Raw genomic sequence first — 18739 nt, forward strand, 5'->3', positions numbered from 1 at the left:
AGAAATCAGTTGCCCAGGGCTCCATTGCCTCAGTCCTAGCTGTGTGACTCCAGCAAGTTGTTCAACCTCTCTGTGCCTCAGTTTCCTGCACCTTTAAGATGAGGCTTGGTAGGATGGGTGGATGGTTGGTGTCCCCTGGGATGGGGAAAGTGGCAGAGTCTGGTGGGGGAGAGGAGGGGAAGGTAGTATCTAGCGGCTGAGTGCTGTGGGGATCTACAGCTGGGGGTCCCAGCCTTCTGCATCTTCTTCTGGCTTAAAGGTGGGCTTGGGGTGTCCAACCTCAGGGTAGGAGTGCTCAGTGTAGGGACAGAGGGCTAGCTTTGGCCTTGTGGTGTCTGTGGAGCAGGATGCTTGGGAGAAATAGGAGGACTTGGGAAATCTGGGGTCTGGGAGTCAGTGGACCATGAACTGTGCTCTTAATGTGACCCCTGGGAGATCTCTCCACTGCCCTTGAGAACAATGCATTTAGTTATCTGCTCCACAGGGCCTGCGGTGAGACATGTCCTGAGACATGTCCCAGAGTTCAGGTCACTCTGTCAGATACTTAGTTTGTTCTTCCAAGTTAAATATATGTATATCTTCCAAGTTTTAAAAAATGTCTATATTTCGTAGTCAGTTTTTACATAAACATGTACATTTGGGGCATCAATAGTGAGATTCATCCAGTGAGCCGAGGAGAAGCCCATGTGGATGCATTCCCCCCCCCCCAAGCTATAGTCTGAGCCCCACAGCTGCATTCTGCTGGCCTCCCCACCCTCCCTCAGGCTCCGAAGTCTTTTCCTGTGACACCCAGACCGGCTGAGCTGGAAAAAGCTCTGAAACTCTGTGACCTTCAACTTCTGTGGCAGGTGGGGACAGGGGGTGGCTCAGTGCCATAATTAGAACTGGGTGAGACAGTAGCAGAGATTTTTGAGGGACATACTCCAGGGGTGGGAAGAATGGATTGGGTGGACCTTGCTCTAGGAAGCTTTAACAAGGCAGGGACTAGAGCTGGGGGGTGGGGGTGGGGTGGACACTGGGGACCATCAGCCTGACCATTTTGCAGGCAAGGAAATTGAGGAGCAGAGGAGGAACTGAGGCAGCCAGTTTTAATTCCATTAGCTCATTCCCAGGCCCACGGACCCTCCCTGGGGGTCTGGAAGCCACCACTGGCCCAGAGCCTATAGCCAAGTCTGTTTCTTCAGCTGGCTGCAGAGCAGGGGGCTAGAGGGAGGAGCCTGGAGGTCTCTGCTACAGAAGGGAGGGCTGAAATGGAGCCAGTAAGGGCTGCCTAGCTGTCTGTCAGCGAGGTAGAGTGGCACTGGGTGTGGTTGGGCTCGTAGGCTTCTGGAGTCACCCACAGGGAACCCAGCCAGCTCACCAGGATGTACCCGGTGTCTGCTGCATGTAACACATTCAGGCCCCAGGCACAATATGGGGCTCCCAAGATGAGAAAAACCACTAGTGAGTCTGCAGTCTGCTGGAACTCAGATCAGCGGCCATGACTGGCAGTAGGAAGAAATCCAGGGTCCTGATGATAGGTGGACATTGCAAGAGTAGGCCAGGTATTGGTGGCACATGCCTTTAATCCCAGCACTCGGGAAGCAGAGGCAGGTAGATCTCTGTGAGTTTGAGGCCAGCCTGGTCTACAGAGCGAGTTCCAGGACAGGCTCCAAAAAAAAAAAATACAGAGAAACCCTGTCTCAAAAAACCAAAAGCAAAAACTAAAAAATAAATAAATAAGAGAATAGGCAATAGTAGCAGGTTGGGCTGCCCAGATCTACGCAAGAGCAGAGAATGAAGGGTTTGGGAGAGGATAGGAGATACTAACAGTAGGAAAATATGTTAGACTTGTTGACTGGCTGATCGGTTGACTTATCCTTTTTATTTTATTTTTTGTTTTTCTGAGACAAGGTTTCTCTTATTTTTATTTTTTAAGATGGTGGTTTCTCTAGTCTGTGTAGTTCTGGCTGTCCTACAATTCATTATCTCATTATGTAGACCAGGATGGCCTTGAATTTAGAGAGATCCACCTGCCTCTGCCTCTTTGGTGGTGAGGTTAAAGACTTGCACCACCATGCCAGGCTCTTTTTTAAGTTTTAGTTTTGTAAATTTCATTTAACACATCATGATGACTCATGTTTTTATTCCCAGTGCACAGGAGGCAGAGGCAGGTGGGATCTCTGAGTTTGAGGCCTTTTTCTATATAGTGAGTTCCAAGCCACGCAGGGCTCCAATAGTGTGACCCTGGATGTGTGCATGTATGTATGTATGTATGTATGTATGTATGTATGTATGTATGTATGTATTTATGTTTGTATATATCTATGTATTGCATGTGCATGCCTCTTTGGGTGTGCACACATGCATATGTCTCTCTCTCTCTCTCTGTGTGAGTGTGTGTGTGTGTGTGTATGTGTGTGCACACTTGTATGGAGGTCAGAGGAAAATTCATAGGACTTGCTGAGCCATCCCATCATTTTCTGTATACTTGGCTCAAGGGATACAAACACAGAGCGCATCTTTGTCTCTGGAGCTTGCCCATGTCCAGCTCAGGGAGGGCACAGCCAGCTCTGAAGAGCTGAAAGCAACAAGGCTGGCATTTAACAGGCAACAGGGAGATGGTCATTAAGTAGTAGAAAGTGCCTCTTTACAGGGAAGGGTTAAAGTACAGGGGAGCCCATCCAGAGGCCTGGCAAAAAGGGATACGGGAGTTTGGCTCCTCTAAGGGGACCCTTTGGTGGATTTGGTCCCAGGAAAGGAGACTGGTGTTACTGTTACTGTGTCTTTGGCCTGGTTTCCAAGGTGATTTTCCCAAACTTCCCAGATAGCCGCTGGGAAGTGTGTCTTCTGTGACAGCAGCCAAGAGTAGGCAGGGGAGCCCTTGAATATCTCCAGGGGCCTGGGAGAAGAAGATCCAGGAGGGCTGGTGATGGGCCTGGGCAGAGAAAGTGCTCTGGGCACTCAGAACTCTGCTGTATGCTCCAACCAAAAGAGGAGGGGAGGAGGGTTTGTAGGGGGTGCTATAAGTCCTCCTGGCTACGTGGAAAACCAGGCTCTTTCTGAGCCGATACTAGCTGGTCTCTAACAGGCAGGTTTGGGAACGGGGAACCTGGGCTTAGGGATGCAGGCAGGCATTGAGACCATGGCAGGGGATGCAAGCCTCCTTTCCCAGCCCCACAGCTCTGCAGAAGGATGGAGAGGGGACTCAGGCTCCCCACCAAACGCCCTTCACTCTGGCACTTGCTCTGGGAAGGGCCAGAATTAGACACCTCACTTCGGTGTCTGCTACTTCCTCACTCACTAAGCAATTGCTAGTTAGTCATTTATGTAGTCCACAGCCTGAGTATCTGGCAGGGTAGGCTTTTCTCAGGTGACGAGGGAGGATGTTCCTCTCCTTGCTGGGCTTCTAGGTGAATAGTTTGGCTAGGCTGGGAGCCTGCATACCTGGCTGGACAGATCCCCATGGACTCTGGGGTTGTGCTGTATATGACATTGATAGACAGTGTTAAAGCATGATCCTGGACAGGTAGAAGAGAGGCAGGGGACATGGAATCCTTTGTCCACGTGGCTCATACGCGTGCGTCGGAGCCCAGGCCAGAGGACTTTCTTGCTGAGTGACTCAGTCCAGGCAAATGGTCTCCAAGTGCCTACTCTGGGCGGGGCCCTGTCCTTGGCCTTGTGTGTGTTTGTAAGTTGGACTGCTTCCCACTGTTTGTGCATCCACAGAGGGTGTTGGCTGAGCCCCTGTCCTCCCTGGACAGCTCTAGAGAGTTATCCACAGCCTCCACCCACCCCTCACTTGGTCCAGCCAGACCAGAGCCCAGGAGGGAAATGGTTTATTATTTTTTGGGGGGGGGGGTGGATCCAGACAAGAGGGGGCCTGGGGCAGATTCTGTTGGACTCCTTGCGGGCCTTCCTGGGAACATTATTTGGACCCGAACGGTCTTCTTCCCAGTCCCGTTGTCCCCCGGGACAGAGGTGCAGGAGCACAGAGGGCTGGGGTGGAGTGGGGTGGGGGCATTATGGTAAAGATACTGCACGGCAAAGGGTGGGAAGGAGAGGGCTGAGCTCAGGAGTGGAGGGAAGGAAGAAGAGGAGGGGGAGGAGGGGAGGAGGGGAGGGAGGAGGAGGGGGAGGAGGAGGAGAAGGAAGTGGGAAAATGCAAACCAAATGTTGGCCCAGGGTACAGTCAAGAAAAACAGAGTCTCGCAGGAGCCTGCAGCAGGCTCCCTTTCAGAGGGCAGGAAGGGCTGGGACAGATGTTGGAGGGAAGAAAGAAAGGGGAGGAAGAAATCGGAAAAAAACTGGGATGAAATCCACAGCCTGGGGGCAGGGCTCTGCCTCCCCATCACCAGCTTCTCCTATGTCAAGGCCTGTCCTGTTCTGGGGAGCTTGCCTGCAGCAGCATCAGGGTCTGTCTTAGCTGCAAGTACTCAAATGAGTGTGTGTTCCAAGGCCAGGGATCTTGGGGAGAAGCCCAGGAACCCGGGACTGTGCCATCAGAATCTATCTGTCCACTGATGTTCTGGAAGGTTCTTGATTGGGGGTCCCTGTACTGGTATGCAATTTGGAGCAGATCTCAGGCTGCAAGACCCCAGATCAGGAGGAGGCGGGAGGGTGCCTCCAGGGCTCCAGGGGTGCTATGCCTGTGGAGGGTGTGGCTTCATAGAGCCCTGCCTTGGACAGACACCCATCTCTTTTGGCCCTGCCAGTCTCAAGTCCCCTGCTAAGCTGAGCTCTTTACCCCCCAGCTGGCTGTGGAGTCTGGGAGGAGAGAAGAGAGAGAGGAGGCTGGGACAAGGGGAGGAGTGGCGAGGAGGGGGGTGTAGGAGGGGAGTGGAGGCCCAGATGCTGACTGAACCAGCCGCTTAGGACTCTGCACTCCCTTCTGCCTGCTTGGTGGGCACTGAAAGCTCGGGGGGCCCTTGGCAGGCCCCCACGTGGCCCACAGCACAGGACCAGGACCCCGTGAGGATGACGTGGATTTGCCTGTCCTGCATGCTCTGGGTAGGTTCTTGTTGCTTTAGCTCTGAGGTCCTACCGCTACCCTTCAGCCAAGATCCGGAGGGCGGGGGTGGGGGGTGGAGGGGTGTTGGGATGAAGGGAGTATGCACAGAATAGATGAAGCCATAGGCTCTGGGTTCTGCCTCTATGGGTCCTTCAATCCCCCTTTCCCCTCAGCCCGCCATTGATGGAGGCACTGTGAGCAGAATCAGAAAGCTGGTTTCTTTTTAGAGCCTGTTTTTGCTCCTCTGGGTTGGGAATCTTCACTCCCTTCAGTGGCTCAGCGCATGAATCTGAGGAGGAGTGGTCAGTGCACCGGCCAGGGGTGGGAGATGGGGATCTGGGGACACATAAGAGTCATCTGGAGTCTTAAACCCAGAAAAGCCGTGCTCGCGGGAATTCTGTTTCTGTCACGTTGGTCTCTTCTAGAGATTTCCTTCAAAGTCTCCCATTCTTATCAGGACTTCCCTGTCTTTGTCTGTCCTTTGAGAAGATGTGTGCAGGACTGGGGGTTCTGCGGACAGGGCTGGGGACCTCGCTGGAGGGTTAAGGCTAGAAGCTGTGGTGCACAGAGGTTCCCGGGAGGGGGGATGGGAAAGGGATTGATGCTGCTGGGAGTGAGGTAAGAGGAGACCCCTTTCTCAGAGGGGCTCTGCAGGGCTGTGGGAGGTATGCACAGGGGTCAGGAGGGTGAGGAAGTCATCCAGGGCTGAGACTTCTGAGAGCCATGGCTGGCTGGGGGAAGGGGCTTCAGAAGGGTGGCCAGATGTGGCTTGCCTGCCCTCCCTGACTTCTAGACAGTCCTCAGGAGGCCTGTCAAGCCGAGGGCAGGCTGAGGCTGAGGGAGTAATGGAAGGCACTAGGTACCCAGAGGCACTCTGTGGAGAAGGTGAGGGTCTTGGGTGGCCCATGGACTTGGGTGCCGGGAGATGTCTGAGGATTGTGGAGTATCCTGTACAGGGGATGTTTCAATAGCTGGATGGGCTGCTGCTGCCTGTAAAATGAGGCTGTTGGCCAGGTTCCTGTCTGGGCTGAGGATGCTGGTGGGTAGGGTGTCTGCAGGGAGGATGCAGTTAGACTCTCATGGATGACATCAGGAGGACTCAGTAGGTACATCTACTGAGAGGTTTTGAGGGGAGGTCTTCCGCCTCAGTTTCCCCATGGAGAGAGAGGAATCTTCAGAGAACTTGCCAGGAGAGAGTGTCTTGGTGCCCTGGGCAGTGGCTGGCACACAGTGAGGTCCTTGAGTGTGAAGGTCCTCCCTGGGAACAGGGCCTAGTGATCAAGGAAGGTATAGATGGGCTTCCTTGAGCTTTTGTTAAGACCAGCAGAGCCTTCACCTTCCCCTCTATCCTCTGCCTCCTCCTTAGGATGCCCCAGCCCCTATGCCCATCATGCCTCTGTGTCTTTCCCCAGGGGGAGGGCACACACAGGCAGAGGGAGCATCCTGGAATGCTGTGTCTTGCTCGAGGTTGTTGTAGCAGTCCTTCTTTCTCCAGGGTGGGCATTGGCCAGACTGGGGTTTGTTGGTAGCAGTAGGGGAGAGGACTTGGTGCACCATTCAGAAGAAGGGCCTGGATGGAGGCTGTGGAAACTTTCCAGGAGTTAACCGCATTGAGAGGTTCCTGGCCATGTGGCAGGTGTGTGTGTGTGTGTGTGTGTGTGTGTGTGTGTGTGTGTGTGTGTGTGGACTTTGCTATCAGGCAGTTCTGGGCTGGAATTCTAACTCCATCATTTACCAGACAGGCAGTATTAGTGGAGACAGCTTCTGCTCTGAGCCTCAGTTTCCCTGTCTGTAAAGCAGTGAGACACATAGAGTACAAGCAAAAGATTGGGGACCCAGGCACGGAGAAAACGTTAGCCTCTTTCCTACTCCACACCTCCCTGGCTTAGGGGGATCCCATGCCTCTGGATGTGATAGGCCTAGATCTCCCTGAGAAGGGCATGGTGGGACAGGACTTGTGTGGATTGTGTCCCTCCTAACTGTCAGGGACTCTGCCTAGCTCTCCTGGGGCCCAGAACTAGTTAGTTATGTGGTTTCAGTGGGGCCAGTCAAGACAGGGTCTGAAGGAAGCAGGCCTTGCCCAGGGCATGTGGGTTCACACGTTCTTCTTGGGAAGAATGACAGATGTTGCATCCATGAAGTCACACATCTGTGGCCCAGAGCCCTCACAAGCCCTTGGAGCCAACCTTGCTTTATTAGTTGAGGGCGTGGCTGTGCATTATGCAGAAGTCGATTTTCCCACCAAATGCTTCCAGTTGCTCTTACACAGCTAAGTGGGGTTTATTGAGAAAATAATTACACATCTATTCATTGAACGTGTCAGTGTGGGTGTGGAGGCAGACTGGAGCCTTTCCTTCTAGTGAGGACACTGGCTCTCAGGCTGGACAGTGGCTCATTTGGCCTGAACTAGGAACTGGAACCAAGCTCATCCCTGACCTTGCCCTGAGCAAGCCCAGTGGCCAAGGAGTGGTCCCTTGACTTTTCTGGACCTCACAAAAACTTGGATACTGTTCTCCAGGGCCAGCTGCAGACAGTGACAGGTCCCAGTTTCTGAGCTGTGACTATTTCAGTTGGAGAGTTCTTCGAGAGCCTCTATGTTCCTTGAGCGGTTCTGGTCCTGGCAGTGCCACTGTCTTTTCTGAACCTTTTCCCTCTACTCTCTTCCCCTGGAGGGGTTCAATGAAGTGGGTGGGGTCAGGCTGCAAGGTCCTAACCAGCACCAGCAACTGAACTCTTCTGTTGCAAAGGTCCTTAAAGTGACCCTCGTGCTCGAGGCACATAGGTCAAGGAGAAACAGCATATTGTCTTTTCGAGGGATTGACAGGAAGTGCTTGGGTTTGACCCTGTTCCAGCATTCCTGAGCTGTGTGACTATGGCTAAGCTCTTCACCTTCTGTGCCTTGGGTTTTCCTACCTACCTGTAGGGGTGATAAATTTTTTCTCCTACTGCTAGAGATGGAGCCCAGGGCGTCCGTCATACATGATGAACTTTCTGCTACTAAGCCATGTACCCAGTTACTACATTTTCAGTGGGAATCCACATAGCTTTAGGCAAATGCCTCTCACTCACTAGAGCTCAGTAAATGATAGCTCTCTTAATACCTAGCAGTAGAAGCAGGACAGAAAGTGATCTCCTGTCTAGCCAGCCAGGGCTTTCTGTTCTGGAAGTTCTTCCTAGCTGGGCATCCAGGGTCAATGTGAATGGGGTCATAGGAATGGCGCAAAGGTCCCCAGAGTGCAGGTCCTCCTCTACAGAGGTCAGGGTATGACTTGTCAGGGTGCAAATCCCACCTCCCCGACTGTGCTGGTTAGGCTTTTTGTTTTTGTTTGCTTGTTTGTTTTTTTTCTTGACACCTGGGAAGAGGGAGCAGCAGTTGAAGAGCTGCTTCCATCATTCCATCAGGCTGACCTGTAGGCAAATCTGTGGGGGCATTTTCTGGACTCCTGACTGATGTGGGAGGGCTCAGCCCACTGTAGGTGGTACCCCTGGGCAGGTGGGCCTGGGTTGTTATTTAAATGTAAGCTGAGCAAGCAATGGAGAGCAAGCCAGTAAGCAGTGTTCCTCCATGGTCCATCCTCCAGGTTCCTCCCTGGGCATCCCTTGATCATGGACTCTAAGTAGTAACTGCTCCCCATCCTCCAATCCCTGGTTGCTTTTGGTTGTGGTGTGTGTTCCCAGCGGCCTTCTCTCTGTGTCTTCTCCATGGATGTGCACTTCAATTTCCTTTGAACCTCACTGATTCTGTGAGGTAGGAAGGGACAAGCACTGTATCTTTGGTCAATAGATGGGGGTCACGGGGGGGGGGGGGAGGGAAGAGGGCTGTTTAAGTCACCTTGCCCATGGGCTCAGTGTTCCTGAGACAAGGGGATGGGTTCAGGAGGTCACTGGACCTCTGGATTGAAGGAGATCTTGTCCAGAATCCTCAAAGGTGAGGGATGGCTTTTGGAGATCACGTGGTGAGAAACCAGTTAACTGCTTGGCCCTGTCTATCCACTGGGGCAGGGTGGGAGGAAGCTAGGTGCTTCAAGCAATTTGTAGCCAACTGCTAATTTGTATGAATGTTACCAAAAAGCGGGGGCTAACTGGGACTTTGGCAGGAGGGTGGTTAGGAAAGAAGTCAGGATATGCATATACATATAAACATATACATAAAGATGGTCTTGTATGGTTCAGGGCGGCCTTGAACTTGTACTGTATGGAGGATGACCTTGAACCGCTGATCCTTCTATATCCACCTTCCAAGTGCTGGGCCTAGAGTGTGCGCCACCATGCCTGGTTTTATCTGGTGCTGGTAATAAACCCAGGGATTTGTGCATGTTGAGAAAGTGCTTTGCCAACTGAGCTAAGTGCCCAGCCCAGTGGTTGTATTTTTAGAGAGATGCTATGTAGCCCAGGCTGGCCCTGGATGTGCTGTGTAGTCCAGGTTGTCCTCAGACTTGCCATCCCTTTCTGCCTCTTGTCTCCTGAATGCTGTAATTACGGATGTGTGTCATCACACTCAGTTCAGGAGATAAATTTCCTTTTTTAAAATATTTATTTTATGTGTATAAACATTTTGCCTGTGTGTATATGACAGGGGATGGCCTCTGTAACGCATGTGTGTCATGCACCCAGGGAAGAAAGAGGAACTGGAGGTACAGAGCATTGTGAGCCACCAGGTGGATGCTGGAATTGAACTCAGGTTCTCTGCAAGAGCACCCAGTGCTCTCAACTGCTGAACCATCTCTCCAGCCCCAAGGAGATAGAATTCCAAACTAGTTACAGAAGTGACCCTCCCCCCCAGAACATAAGTCTGGAGGTAAAAGCAATCGAGGGTGACTATGACCCTGAAACCAGGCACACTGGTGTGCTAGAATGTCAGGCTTCCCTCCTGGGGTCATCACTGTGAACTTCTGGGGACACCCCAGTCAGTGTCCATGCTCAGTGCAGGGCTTGGGGACTTTGTCTCTGATAGACTGGAGACTTTGTCACATTTTACCTTATCTATGTGATCCAGAACGGTTCCTCAGCCCCTTGGGAGGATGTCACTGTGGGGGCTCAAGGAGGGAGCCATACCATCCACCACCATGGTACCTGACTCTGTTCATGGACCTCAGATTGTCTATATCTCTTTGACTTCCTGGTCCTGTAGTTGATGTCACTCAGAGAAGCAGAAGGTTTTGACACAGTGACGCCAGGGACTAATTTGTGAAAGAGCCTGTGAGGGAGGAAGGAAAAATGGGACAGAAGGGTGGGGAAAAGAAGAGAAAAGAGAGGGGAGGGAGATGGAGATGGAGATGGCAAGGATGAGGAGAAATGGAGGATGCTTGTGGGAGGGGCAGGCCCTGTCTCATCAGGCATGAGATCTAGAAGGTTGCACTGGAGGCTGGGCAATGGTGGCTCACACCTTTAATCTCAGAGGCAGGCAGATCTCTGTAAGTTCAAGGTCAGCCTGGTCTACAAAGCAAGTTCCAACACAGCCAGAGCTTTCCAGAGGGAAAGAGGAGGAGGAGGAGGAGGAGGAGGAGGAGGAGGAGGAGGAGGAGGAGGAGGAGGAGGAGGAGGAGGAGGAGGAGGAGGAGGAGGAGGAGAAGAAGAAGAAGAAGAAGAAAGTTAAGGCTGCCCTGGTGGAGAGGGGTCCTGGACAGTTCTGTACAATCCATGTGTGTCAAGAGGACCTAGTTAGCCAGGCCAGCCAGATGGCAGTATGCTGCCAGGAAGTTGCTGGATAGGACAGTGCTCAGGATGGATCACACATGCTTTGCTTGCATGTATATATCTGTATGAGGGTGCTGCGTCCTTTGGAACTGGAGCTATAGACGGTTGTGAGCCGCCATGTGGCTGGAGCTACAAACAACTGTTGAGCTGCCATGTGGGTATTGGGAATTGAACCCGGGTCTTCTGGAAGAGCAGTCAGTCCTCTTAACCACTTAGCCATCTCTCCGGTGCCAGTACTGCTATGCTTTAAAAAAAGGCTACTGAGACATGAAATGGTAGCTTGAGGGTGCATATGAATGGGCTATGGCTGGGGCAAAGCCTGTGTGGATTTGGGACAGACGTTGGGAGTGGGCAGTGGGCATGGAGACTGGCAGGAAGGCTGGGTGAGGGTTAGGATGACTTTCCTGCCAGTGTGAGTGAGCATAGGATATTTCCGGACACCTGGGAGGCCAGGGGAAGAATTTTGGGGTGAGTGAGGTGTCATGGCCCCTGCAGAGCTGAAGTTGTTTTGATGGTGTTGGAGGTCCTGGAAGCTGATGCAACAGCCCTAGGCAGAGGGGACAAGGCTGGGAATGGACAGAGGGGGCAGAACTGAAAAGCAGGGGAGGGACGGTCTGTGGAGAGAATTAGGAGGCAAAAGTCACAGGATCTGGCAACTAGCTGCTGGAAGGGTGGGGAGGATGGGGAGGAGCTGAAGTGACTCAGTTTTCCACCAGGGTGACCAAGACCACGGGCAAGCCCTTGGCTGGGGGCTCAAGAGGGGTATGTGAGGGTGAGATCTGGAGGGGAAGCCGGAAGGAAGGGAGCCCCGGGGAAGCAGGGGCTGAGAGACTCCTAGACTAAGAGCGAGGGGACCTTGAGGGCTGGATGGCAGGGGGAGGGTGACACTTAACTCAGTTGTTGGCATCTCCCAGGATGCCTGGCTCTCTGGCGTGAAGACTCCTATCTTCTTCCAGTCACCCAGAGCTGTGTAGACACACAGGAGGGCAGAGATGGGGGATTTTCTTGCAGTGGGTGGAGGAAGCTCTTGGACCCCTTGAGCACACAACCCTCTGCCTCTCTGCCCCTTGAGGCAGGGAGTTGCCTGCGAGCTGCTTTTCCCAGCCAGGCCCAAGGCCCGGCTAGGGCCCTTGATGGTCCAGCCAGTTGTGCCACACCCTCTGGCTAATGCGGGCCAAGGCCTTAGGCTGTGAAAGCCCTCTGCTGCTGGGGCTTATGGGCAGGCTAGAGTGGCTTCCAGCTGGACCCCTCCCCTCCTCCTGCCTCTGATGCTAGCCTCTGGGGAGGTAGGACAGGGCTGGAGCCGCAAGGACACCCCTCCTCGTATCGTATCGTAGCCATGTCTCCTTCTGCCTCTGGGCTTGCCTGCTAATGCGGGGAGGGACGGACCTGGCTGTCCCCCATGTGCCGTCTGCCGCTTGTCAGGAAAACAGCAATCATTGTCCTAACAAGCCACCGCCCTCGGAGGGCACTGCACGTTTTATGGGCTTGTTGACTTTATGGGGTTCATTCTTGTCCCGAGGAACAACCCAGATGGGGAAGGAGGGCAGGGTGGCAGCCAGACTCATACATCAGCTTGCTCTTGTGGCAAGATTTGCCTCTGGTGTTTAGAGTTGTGACATCGAGTGTCAGAGGGAGGAGGCTACCCCAGGACTGTCTCCTCCACCATCTTGTGACATTAGAACCCATGGGTTGGCCCTTTCTTCAGCAGCACCAGACACCCTGCTTCCTAGTGAGGCTGACAGAGTCCCCACCATTCCTCTGGGATGATAGACCTGACTTTCGTCTCCATACGTGTCCTGCATATCCAGTGCTCTCCACAGCCCTCACTCCTCACTCTGTCTACCCTAGGCCTAAGCTTTTCACTGTATTGAGCACTTGGAGGCCCAGAGAAGGCTGTTGATGCTCTCAAGCCTAGGGAGCAGGTCTCCAGATCCCAGGCCCAGTGTTTTTCTGTCAGAGCTGGGTGAAGGGAACGTCATCCAGAGCTGCTTAAGGGTCCAAGGAGATCAGAGCCCAGGAGCCATCATCTGCCTTCCAGGTTCACCGCGGATTATAAATTCAGGTTTCCCGGGACAGGATGGCAGGATCACAAAGCCAGGCCTGAGCCTGGATAGTCTCTTCACGGTCTGGAAGGGTTCACTCGCCTCCCTACTGCCCACTAGGCTGTAAGGACTCTTTCTATGCACAGGGGAGAAGGACTTTTCTAAGGCTTTGGGGGAAGGGCTGGACTTGGGGGTGTAGGATGGGGAGTTTGGGAAGGTTAGCTGGAATGTCAAATACTGTTTCTTTTAGTGGGGAGGAGGAGGGGGCCTGGGGTGTTCTGGGACTTCCTGCCCACCTCCCTCACAGAGTTATTCAACTAGGCTGCAAGTGCCCTCTGGGTTTTACCCCAACCCAGCTCATGGCTGGGGCCCCTCCCTGGAATGTCTGACAAAATATATCAGGGAATCTGACAACCAAGGTTTGAGCTGGGAAAATGGGAGACAGCAGAATGGAGGGAGTTGGAGTCTCCTACCCTCACTGGACCCAGGTTGTAGCCATTTGGAATAGCAGACCCCTGGCTGTCGCTGGGGGGTGGGGGCTGGGTATTCAGGACCTGCTCAGTGAGTACTGCTCACTATGGCCACCAGGAGGCGCTGCTGGACTCTGGACCCTATTCTTGGGTTGCTTTACCTCTGCCCTGGACTTCTCTCTGTTTCCCTGGCCTTTCACTTAGTCTGCCTTTGATTTCAAAACAATCTCAAACTACAGAAGAGTTGCAGATACCACACAAAGATCTTTTTCTTCTGAAATCTGGGAGAGTGAGTTACTGACACCCACCCCCATACCTTCCTGATCTTCCTACAAGGACTTGGATTTCACAGGGCACAGAGGTCATTATCAGAGGTTGACAACATGGGCGTGTCACTACCGTCTAGTGCTCAGATGTCCTGGCGTTTCACCTGGTGTCCCTGAGATGTCCTTAAGGCCACCACAAACATCTAGTTCAGAGACAGCCAGTGCTTTTGGCTGCTGTGTCTGGAGTCTCCTCCTGTCTGGGGATCTCTGTCGTCCCTCGACTTTCACAACCTTGTCCCTTGTGAAGACTCCAGACCATTTCATTTGTAGATGGTGCCTCAGCCCGGGTCAGCCCGATGTTTCCTCTTGATTAGATTCAGGCTGTGGCTTTTGGCAGGGATGTCACAGAACGCCACTTTGTTCTCAGTCACTCCTCCCAGGTGTACGACTTCCATTCATCCTGCCCTGGGTGGCAGTAACTTACTTTGGACAGTTGATTGGCATCTGTCGGGGAACTCTGTCCCCCGCTCTGTTTATTTCTGAGACAGCTTCTGTCTGCCTCAGGCTGACCTTGAACTCAGGCTCCTGGCTGCTGGGACTGCAGGTGTGGCACCACACCCAGTTTCATCCTTTGAGACTTGTATTTGCCATGTGGGGAGGTGGTTTGAGTCGCCATATTCTGTTTTAACCCGCCTTTTGATTTTCTCCGTTTATTGTTTTTCTCACAATGGGCTCTTTGAAGCCATTGCTGTCTCGGTGTGTCTGGATGCTCAGCTCTTCCCTGGTGTGGCCTTTGGGAGCTCCCGGGTCCCTGTCTGTCCCGCTTTGTTTCCTGGATCCCTCTTAGCTGCGCACCTCTGTTCATGCTTGCTCTCTGTGTGCTTGGACTCCGCTTTCTTTTTCTCTGCCCTCATCTCGGTCCGCCCCTTCTCTGTGGCTCGTCTCATTCTTGGTCTGCTTCCTCCTCCTCCCCTGTCCATCTCTTCCTCTCTCTGGCTTGCTGCCCATGGCCCAGCGTCATTTTGCCTGCATTTCTCTGGGTCTTGGTGGCACCCAGAACTGCATCCTCAGGGTTGCCAGGCAGGAGTCTGGGGTTTGCCAAGTGTATGGGTCAGTCTCCTCCCCTAAACCAAGTTTTCCTGTCTGGCCTGGCCGAGGTTCAGAGCTAAGAGGTGTAGGGACAAGGTGCCTGAGGAGAGCTTAGAGAGCAGGGTCCCTCTGCACACTGTAAGGTCCATGACCTGGCCTCAGTGTGTGCCCAGAACAGGTGCCAGATATGTCTATGCCCTGGATGGTCCCTGCTGAGGAGGGTCCAATGTAGACAGGGGGAGCGAGAATGTGGCAGGGAGTATGTCTTCGAGGGGTCCCCAGAGCAGGGACTCCACAGTCTACATGTGGGACAAGGGACAAGCACAGGAGTGGACAGTGTCGTGTGTTCTCTTGTGTGGTTACACAGGACAGGCTGTCAGAGTGTTGTCAGTATGTGTTCGTAGTGCTGTCTGGAGGGGAAACTGATGACTCTGAGTGTGTGTGTGTGTGTGTGTGTGTGTGTGTGTGTGTGTGTAGAGAGAGAGAGAGAGAGAGAGAGAGAGAGAGGCTTAGGTATACCTGGCAAGTTGACCTCCAACCTGTTCCTCTCCCACATGAAAGGTGGTACAGCACCTGGGCTATAGAGGCAGAAGGATCATGTGTTCCAGGGCTATATGGTTTACTGGCTCAAAGAAATAAAATAAAACAGGAAATTTAACATACTATATTTTCATAAGACTAGGGGTATTGCTTGTCAGCGGAGCATACACTTAGCATTCTTAAGGTTCTGGGTTTGACCCCCAGAACATTTTCATAATGTAAAGAATAGGGAAATAAAAATAAAGGCAGAAGAGGCCTCCCCCGGGACTAGGGGAAGTGGAAAGTTTGAGAGAAGACAGGGAAATGGCATGCTGGGATGTGGGCTAGAGAAGTTAGGGGCCATCCACAGTGGAATGGATAAATTTACTGTACTCACACAATGAAGTACTACACAGCAACGAAGCAGAAGAAACGGCTGAATTCGTCAGGATGGGCAAATGTTGCGGCCATCCACAGTGAATGGATAAATTCACTGCACTCACACAATGGAGTACTACACAGCAATGAAGCGGAAGAAACGACTGAATTACGTCAGGACGGGCAAATGTTGCACGAAGGACCCCACACTCTCTAGTACATACTTATAGTTCCATTTCTACAGAGTTTAAGGTCCAGTGAAGCAATCTGTTGACAAGAGAAGTCCCAGTAGTATGGGATGGTGTGTGGTTGGTGTTGAAGGCTTGTGGTTGGTGCGGGAGGTGTTAACTGAGGTGCCCTGGGAAAGTTGTACACTCTTTTTGGTTTTTATGCTTTATGATCCTGGGGAAGCAAATAAAGGACCTTACACAAGATAGGCAAATGCCAGGCCACTCTGCTCCAGCTCTGCCCAATGAAGTCACACATTTAGACTTAGTTACTGAACTGTATTCTAATTCGCATCCTAACACCAGAGTAATTGTGGAGAGAAACAGGGATGGATGCTGTGGAGGGTGATCCCTGGGCATCAGTCTGCAGTCACTGTCTGGACCCTGTGCACTGAAACTGCTAGTCGGAGTCTGGGGGAATGTCCCATCTCCCTGTACCATTCTTGGTCCGTAGGCGCCTCTTTGCTCCTGGGCGCTTGCCTTGGTTTTTGCTCTGCCTTGCCAGTTTTCCCTCCTCTGTCCCCGCCTCCTCCTGGGATCCCAGTATTCACTTGACTGACCTCTGGGCCTCTCTTCCTACAGCCAGAAGACCTAGAGGCCCCCAAGACCCACCACTTCAAGGTGAAGGCTTTCAAGAAGGTGAAACCTTGTGGCATCTGCCGGCAGGCCATCACTCGGGAGGGCTGCGTTTGCAAAGGTTCGTGGGTGATGTGACTCAGGGCATGTTGTTATTGTTGGACCTCTCTGGCCTCAGGCAGTGGGGTCACTTCTGTGCCCATGTTTCTCATCTGTTGGAGATATTGAACGTCTAGATGATAAGCACACGGAGTGTGTGATGATGTGTGGCAGGTGGTGATGGCATGATAATGGTCGAGACTGTATGATGGTATAGGCCTAACATGTGGACAGGCAGCATAGGAAGGTGTAGGGACAGGATGTGGTGGCATGTCCATGGCGTATGGTTGGTGTGGAGGAGCCTTGAAAAGTGTGGCATGTGGGTAAAAGTCGGGCAGATGCCTTGGGGATTGTGTGTTTCAAAGGTGTGATGGCTCTGGGCAGTGGTGGCACAACCCTTAAGCCCCAGCACTCAGGAGGCAGAGGCAGGTGGATCCCTGAGTTCGAGGCCAGTCTGGTCTACAGAGTGAGTTCCAGGACAGCCAGGGTGGTTGCACAGAGAAACCCTGTCTGGAATAACAAACAAATAGAAAACAAGAAGGCGAGAGAGACACGATGCCACGTGAAAGGTGTATAGTTGGATTTGGAAGCGTGTGGAAGGTGCGTAGCTGGTACGTGGCAGGTATGGCTGGCTGTGGAAGGTGTGTTGAAGGTGTGTGGTTGGTGCATGGCATATAAGAGGCGGGTTATAGTATGTGGAAGGCACACGGTGGGCATGTGGTTGGTGCATGGAGGGCTCATGCCTGCTGTGTGGAAAGCGCGTGGCTAGTGCGTGGGGAATGTGTAGCCGGGATGTGGGAGGGGCGTGGTCGGTGCACAGGGGGCACATGAATGCCATGTGTCTGACACCACAGTCATACGAAGAAACCACGACACTGTCCTCCCCTTTGGGTGGTTTGGGTTGACTTTAAGTAGCCCCCAATCATAGCGGGCGACTGGGCTTTTCCAGTCACTACTGCCATGCACTTTTGAAGAACCTCTCTGCCTGAGAGACATCTGTCTTGTCACAGATCCTGGAGCAATCAGCACTGGCGACTGACACCACTGTCCCTCAGTTTCTCTTGTAGATGCAGTTCTCCTTTCAGTCCCACACCTGCTATCGCCAGGGTCCCGTGTGGCTGTCCCTGGGCTTCCCACTATGGTTCCTACCCAATCAGCTGCCTCTCTGATCCAGTCTTCAGTAGCTTCCTTGGGTTTGGAGAGTGTGCATGTAGTGTGCAAAGCTTTGGAGTCCCCACTTCCTTTGAGATACAGCCCTTAGCTATGGGCCTGTGGGGCTCAACCCTTGTCGTGTCCTGCCCTATACCAAGGGGTGAGCTCCTTCCTGCCCAACCTCTCATCCTGTGCTCCTCATACATGTGTCCAAGCCCAGAGGGACCAGGCAGGGGGTACTGGAACCAAGAACAACTGCTAAACCCAGTTTCTAAGGCACCTACTGAGGACCAAGCACCCTTATGCATGGTATCATCCAGTACTCATAGCATCTGCAAGATGCTGATCTTAGACCTGTTTTACAGATAAGGAAAAGTGAGAGAGTGAGAGAGTGAGAGAGCGAGTCCAGGAAAGTCCTGAATGGCCTTAGGCAGCACATTATGGCCCCTAAGGGACCTAGCTTCAATCTAGGCAACAAGAATTTATGCAATACCCAGATCAGCCACATGGCGTCGCACTCTTCCCAGGAGATCTAGCAAGGATTCCACAGGGGAGTTGTGGAGAGGGTTTATTGCTGGTAGGTTTTGTATTTTGATTGTATAATATGTATAATAGCCCCCATCCTGTCCTGTACCTTCAGGTCGCATAAATTAGCTTCTGTCTCCCCTTGCTTTCCACTATCTTCCTCCTGGAATCTTCCCCTCATCTGAGAGCCAGTAGTGCAAGGAGAGAGGAAATCTTAGGATTGGAGTATGACGGTGGGCCCACCTCTGGCTAGTTTCCTTTGGCTTTCAAATATCAGTGTGTAGCCTCCCTGATGAACCCCTGAGGGTTCTGGAAGGCAGGGCCGCCCCTGGTTCCCACATGCATGGGAGTCTCCCAGTCACCATGAGTCTTGAGGCAGAGGAGACCACGGGACCAGAGGAAAGCCTGGATTCCAAAGCAGACACACCACAGAACACCCAGGAGTAGCCCAGCAAGGAGGAGGGAAGATGGCTATGGTTTTGGCCACATGTGACCTCAGCAGAAGGGCTAGGGTTGCCTGGGCTGGGCCAGGTGTGGACCAAGTCTGCTGCGGAACAAGGAAATTGCGGTAGCCATTCCCATCCACACTGCCTCCATCCATCTTATCTATCTGCCCATCCATTCTATGGTTTGTACATCCATCCATCAATCCATCCATCCATCCATCCTTCCTTCCATCCATCCATCCATCCATCCATCCAGGGCC

General features: G+C 52.7%; 1 protein-coding gene across 8 annotated transcripts in view; it reads left to right on the forward strand.

The window, feature by feature from the left end:
* The window catches only part of Tns1 (tensin 1), a 217469-nt gene that overhangs the window by 27817 nt on the left and 170913 nt on the right, over nt 1–18739 (forward strand). For 7 of the 8 annotated variants that reach the window (XM_040753344.1, XM_040753346.1, XM_040753348.1 and 4 more), the window contains one exon: nt 16264–16378. In XM_040753344.1, coding sequence (XP_040609278.1) covers nt 16264–16378 — 115 coding nt within the window. Of the gene's footprint in view, nt 1–4851; nt 4990–16263; nt 16379–18739 lie in introns of those variants that run through there. The other variant, XM_040753347.1, reaches the window with a different exon arrangement.

This window comes from Mesocricetus auratus, unplaced genomic scaffold (genome assembly GCF_017639785.1).
Source record: "Mesocricetus auratus isolate SY011 unplaced genomic scaffold, BCM_Maur_2.0 Super-Scaffold_100010, whole genome shotgun sequence".
NCBI classification, from domain to species: Eukaryota; Metazoa; Chordata; class Mammalia; order Rodentia; family Cricetidae; genus Mesocricetus; species Mesocricetus auratus.